This window comes from Bos javanicus, chromosome 15, assembly GCF_032452875.1.
Source record: "Bos javanicus breed banteng chromosome 15, ARS-OSU_banteng_1.0, whole genome shotgun sequence".
Classification (NCBI taxonomy): domain Eukaryota; kingdom Metazoa; phylum Chordata; class Mammalia; order Artiodactyla; family Bovidae; genus Bos; species Bos javanicus.
The window spans coordinates 48,546,916-48,553,190 of NC_083882.1; the positions used below are offsets into that span (position 1 = coordinate 48,546,916).

The 6,275-nt window shown below is 42.5% G+C and overlaps 1 protein-coding gene and 1 pseudogene across 1 annotated transcript; both read right to left on the minus strand.

Moving 5' to 3' along the window:
• Nucleotides 1-220: 220 nt before the first annotated feature.
• LOC133260978 (olfactory receptor 51V1-like) lies at nt 221-3,332 on the minus strand (annotated as a pseudogene).
• A 328-nt stretch (nt 3,333-3,660) lies between these two features.
• LOC133260980 (olfactory receptor 51M1-like) lies at nt 3,661-4,741 on the minus strand. Its single transcript, XM_061439598.1, has one exon. The coding sequence runs from the start codon at nt 4,621-4,623 to the stop codon at nt 3,661-3,663; it is 963 nt and encodes a 320-aa protein (XP_061295582.1). The 5' UTR covers nt 4,624-4,741.
• Nucleotides 4,742-6,275: the final 1,534 nt, after the last annotated feature.

Genomic DNA, 6,275 nt, shown 5'->3' on the forward strand with positions numbered 1-6,275 from the left:
AAAGACTCTGATGCTGGGAGGAATTGGGGGCAGGAGGAGAAGGGGACGACAGAGGATGAGATGGCTGGATGGCATCACTGACTCGATGGATGTTAGTCTGGGTGAACTCCAGGAGTTGGTGATGACAGGGAGGCCTGGCATGCTGTGATTCATGGGGTCGCAAAGAGTCGGACATGACTGAGTGACTGAACTGAACTGAACTGAGTCCATCTCTACTGTCTCACTGTATCTTCTCTAGGTAGAGCACCTTGAAGGTGGCCCTGAGAGTCTGCTGGGTCTTGATGCTGTATATAATAGGGTTCATCAAGGGTGGGAAGAGCACAGAGACGGTGCCCATAAGGACATGCAACAGGGGTGAAGTGTGGCTCCCAAACCTGTGTATGATGGACAGACCTAGCATAGGCACATAGAAGCAGAGCACAGCCAGGAGGTGGGAAAAACAAATGTTGAAGGCCTTGAGCCTCTCCCCAGTAGAGGCAATGGCCAGCACAGTATGTAGAATGATTATATAGGAGAGCAGGATGAAAAGAACATCAGAGCCCACAGCCAGCATGATGATGCACAGTCCATAGAGCCTGTTGAAATGTGTATTTGAGCCAATCAGGTGGATCATGTCTTGCTGAAGGCAGTAAGCATAGTGCCCCACAGTGATAGTAGTCAAATTTCAAGAGATGCTATGAAGGTGCGGCTGTGATGGCAGCACTCCACAGGCCCAGCACAACCCTGACCAATGCCATACGAGGCCCCGTGAGCATAGATGCGTAGCGCAGTGAGAAATAGATGGCCACCAGGCCGTCCAGAGCCATAGCAAAGAGCATGGCAGATACCATGAAGGAGGAGTGTAGGAAGCGCTGCTGCAGAACACAGGGCACCAGGCCCACCATCCAGGTCTCTCTTTTTTTTTTTTTAATTTTTTTTTTTTTTAATATCCAGGTCTCCAACTACAGCTCAACAAGCCTGAGGACAAGCACAGGCTCAAATCTGTCACAGCCAGGATGGCCAGGAAGTAGTACATGGGCTGGTGGAGGAAAGGGTCCGTTCATACCCAATGCAAGATGGTGGCATTGCCCAGGAGGGCCACAAGGTAGCACACACAAATGGGCAGGGAGTTCCAGGGGTGAGCTCACTCCAGGCCTGGGATGCCCATCAACAGGAACGTAGAAACTCTGAGCGTATCTGAGCCAGTCAGGTGGATCATGTCCTGGTGAAGGCAGTAAGCATAGGACAGTGACCCACAGTGACAGTAGTCAAATTTCAAGAGATGCAGTGAAGGTGCAGCTGTGATGGCAGTGATCTGCAAGCCAAGCACAACCCCAACCAATACCAAGATTGGAGCTTAGTAAGGTGGACACATCGTCCTTCTCAAGAGTCCTCTTTGTTCTGTGAAAAGTGGCCATGGGTTCAAGTTTACTAGGCCAGCAAGTATGAGCTGTTACACTGTCATAGGGCAATAATGCCCTGCTGTCTGGTCTGGCCTCTCTGCTCTCTCTACGACTCAATGACCTTGCAGTAAACCCCTGCCCTCACAGACAGCCTGTCCTTTTCCTGTTTTTTCATCTTTCTCTTATTCCCATGGAATCTTTTACTTTGATGACATCAAATCTCGGCAAGGGTTTTCTGTATTCTTATTCTGAACCAGCTAGTGAAAGCCAGTTTTTTTTTGTTTGTTTGTTTGTTTTTTTAACCTCCCTTACAAAATTCTACATAGCTCAACCTTAACAGAATGCTCAGATTCTCAGAAATATCGTTATTCCCAAATTGCCTTCATTTGACTTTACCACTTTAAGCTTTTCTTAGGGAAGAAATGATCTCTAAATTTCCAAGTGAAGATGCCCATAGAGTTTCCTCATGCAATCTGCTCTCCCCTCTATCTCTTTATTGTCATGATGTGAATCTCTCTGCATGTCCATACAATCAGGAGAAGTGGTATCTTGCTTCTCTCTAAACTTAATCTTCTCAAAGAACTCAGAGCTCATGGTTTCTAAAGAAAAGAAAAAGAAGTATTTGTTTCCAAGGAGCTGACACTGTAAAATCTTTATTTTTCCATTTTTAGTTGTTTTATTAAGATAGATTCAAGGAGTGGTATTTCTGAGACAGGGTGTATGAATATTTTTTTAAATCTTTTGATACACTTTTTTTTCCTATGGAAAGTGAAAGTCACTGTCATGTCCCACTCTTTGCTACACCGCGGACTGTAGCCTACAGGCTCCTCTGTCCATGGAATTCTCCAGGTCAGAATATTGGAATATAGATCCCCAATATTCTCCAGGGGATCTTCCCAGTCCAGGGATTGAACCCAGGTATCCCACATTGCAGGAAGATTATTTACTGTCTGAGCCACCAGGGAAGCCAAATCATATTATATTTTCACACCACTGTATGAAAATCCTTCTTTTACCATATACTTGTCAGTACAGACCTTCATTATTAACTGTTTTCTTCAATACTTACTTATTAGTATGATTTAAATGTTAATTTGCATTTTAAATTTCAGCAAAGTAGAAATTTTAAAATGTTATTTTGTATACATATTTCCTAAGTTCAAAAATAAGAAAACTTCAGTGTTAGTGGCCTATTTGCTAGTAACTGACAGAAATTGAACTCCAACTCTAAATCTGAATTCTATTCTTTAGACCTCATTCTACTAATGGGATCCATAGACAGATAGGTTCCACTCAATATGGAGAAGAACTTTCTGAGTCTCAGAGTTGCTCTTCAGTAGTGTGGCCTACAGTATGGATTTCAACTGAAGTTCAGAGTGGAATCTGTTTGTTCAGAAGACCTGCCTTGAAAAATGTCCATGAGGAAGCAACTCCAACATGAATTTTGTTTAGTCAACAGTAGGGGAAATCTCTGCCACTTTTAAGTTCACAATATCATAAGCAACAGGAGCATGACTTAGATGTATTTGTGGCAGTTTCCTTTATTAGAGCTTTGTCGCATTTCAGGTCATTGTCCAAGATCTCATGATTAGAATGCCCAGAAGCAAACATCGACTTCAGTTAATGTCAGTAAATCCACACAAAAGATAAAATCAGAAATGATAAGAGACAGGGGTGGGGTCCAGAGTGTCTACTAAATGAATAAGGCTAGAAGAGAGCACATCATCAGAAACATTTGGAGTTTAAATTAGAAAATAGTGCAGGAGTTCTGATTCTTCCAATGAGACTCAAGACTCCAAAGGATATGGGTTATGCAGGATTAAAAAAAAAAAAAAAGAAACTTAAGAGAAGGATTGGCTGGCCGAGAAAGGAGGCAGTCCCAAGGAGCCATGGAAGAAGGTACATTTTGTGAAGTGAATTTAAACAACTGACACTTACCTGTTCTCTCATAAGTCCTGTTCGATGTGTTTCTTTGTTGATTACTCTCCTTCTGTATTTGCTTAGTTTCACTTTAGTTTTTACACTTTGATAGCAGTCTTCCTCTAGGCAGTTTTTGCTGCTACCAAAATATCTAAGTCTTATATATAGAGAAAGGCATTATAATTCAAGCAAGAGAAGGTCAGCATTACCAACTCATAACTCAAGAAAGAAAGTCACCCATATTTTATTTAGGGCAGTGGAAAAAAGCCTCGGGAAACAGAGGGTGTAATTACAGGTACTAAATACTGACAATCTTTGGCCTGATTTGGGACTTTCTTCTGGGCACTCAGTGGAATTTTTAACCCAGGAGCTTGCTGATGACATGGCGAATCTCCTTGGTTTTAATACTGTATATGATTGGGTTAAGCATGGGAGGCACAAAGAGGTAGACATTGGCCATCAGAAGGTGGACAGCAGGTGGAGCATGCTTCCCAAAGCGGTGAACCAAGGACAGCCCCATCATGGGCACAAAGAATACCAGCACAGCACAGAGGTGTGAGGTGCATGTTTGGAAGGCTCGGAGCCGCTCCTCTTTGGAGGCCAGTCTTGCCACTGTGTGCAGGATGACCCCGTAGGACAGTGCAATGAGCACCAGGTCCAGCATCACAGTAAAGACCACCAATGACAGCCCGTACAGGTTGTTGAAGGTGGTGTCTGTGCAGGCCAAGTGTATCACCTCCTGGTGCAGGCAGAAAGAGTGGGAGAGGACTTGAGTGCCACAATAAGGAAAAGCCTTCAGGAGGAGAACAATGGGAAGGAGGGCCACGGGGCCCCGCAGAATGACAATGAGGCCTACCCTGACCACTCGCTGGCCAGTGATAATGACCATGTACCTCAGGGGATAACAGATGGCCACAAACCGATCAAAGGACATGACAAGGAGCACTGAGGACTCCATGAAGGAAAACGAGTGGATACAGAACATCTGGATTTGGCAGGCTCCAAAGTAGATGCCATGGGATTTGAACCAAAAGATTCCCACAGTAGTGGGCAAGGTGGACACCGACAGGCCCAGGTCAGTGAAGGCCAGAAAGGAGAGTAGATAGTACATGGGTGTGTGCAAGTGAGGGTTGGTCTTAATAATGATCAGGATGAAGCAGTTGCCTGAGATGGCCACGAGGTACATAAGGAAAAAGAAGATGAAGATCCAGTGCTCGATGGTTTCCAATCCGGGAAAGCCAGTGAGGTAGAGCATGGGGCTGAACTGCGTGAGGTTGGACAGGAGCACGATGTGAGGATGGAGGGGATACTGGGCTGGCATTCTCCAGGGGCTGAGCTGAGAATAAATGGAAATCCTGGTTATTAATTCTGCAGCTTCACAAACACATCATCATAAACAGATAACGACCATCATAAGCTTTGATATCCTCTACTTCACTGTTATCACTTATAACACCAAACTATCTGATTAAAACTTTCTTTGAATATAACAGATTTTCTCTACATTTACATTTCTTCTCAGTCTTCTTTCCTGACTTCTCTTCATTTATCAATGCTGAAATATAGCTGCTTTTATCCTTGGAAATTTTCTGGCCTTACTCTATTATTCCTCCTCTTACATCATCATTTCCGTAATTATTTACCATACTTAAGCTGATGAATGTCAAATACAAAACTGTAATTCTCTTCTTCTCTATATGTCTAGCAGTAGGCTGAGCATCTGCATGTAGGTGTTTCACTGTTTTTCAAAAGCATGTTGAAAATTTTAATTATAGTCACCTCCCCCAACAGGGTTTTCATCTATTCATTTTCATTGACTCAGTAGTAGAAATGTGGACTTCAGAAATAAGTTGAAGAAGAGATACATGTTTGAAAGATATTAGTATATAGGCAGGATACAGAAACCTAAAATGTTAGTGTAAGGAGAAGCTTCTGGTATTAACTGTACAAATCTGATATTTAGAGTTGGAGAAGAAAAGACTTCACTGAAAGAGACTGTGGGGAAAATACCAGTCAGAATAAAATCAGAAGAATGTGATCTTGTATCAGTTTTAAGAGGGATTAATTATATATGATGTTACCAAGGGGTCAGGGTTATAAGGACTGAGAACTGACTAAAGGATTGAGCAATGTGGAAGTTACAGCTGACCTTGAGAAGAACAGTTTCAGAGGAGTGGTGATGGTGGTTTAGTCACTAAGTCGTGTCCGACTCTTGCGACCCCATGGACTGTAGCCTGCCAGGCTCCTCTGTCCATGGGATTTTTCCAGGCAAGAATACTTGGGAATAAAACCATCCCTGCCTACTCCAGAAGGACTATGACCTTGTCAATATTGCTACTTCCCTCTGCTGTGAGCATGTCTGCTTCTGATCCTGAACAATCACAGTTCTCAATCATTTTCCACAGGACCACTTGAGTGGACAGCTGCACAGTTATCAATAAAGCAGTTCTTAGGGAGGAAAATATCTTCAGAAGATAAAGAGGAAAAAAATAGGAATAGAAAGAAAATAGGTGTACAAGAGCAATATAGTAGGATTCCAGGCAGTGACAAAAGAATATTTGAGGTTTGTAAGTTCAATGTCGGGCCAGTAAGTGCTTTTAGATATGTTCTTAATCACTATACATCTGATTCTAAAGTGAGCAGTCCTAACAGGATGTGTTAATAATATTCCATCATTGCTCAGTCCTTTCTTCCATTGGCATCTTTCCAAATTCATCTTTTATCTCCCACAGTTAACAAGCCCATGTTGCTTTTTTTTTTTTTTTTTTACAATTCCCCATATGTGTTTTCTGTTTTGTTTCTAATCTTTATATTGCTTTGTATTTTACTTTCCTAACAGAAAGCACCTTGTTTTTTTGACCAGTGAATATTTGCTGATCCTTTAAGACAGTACAGATATCATTCCTCTGACAAATGTCTCTTCACTTTCATGTGTAGTCTTTAGGCAAATCACTCTCTGTATGCACGTAGTTC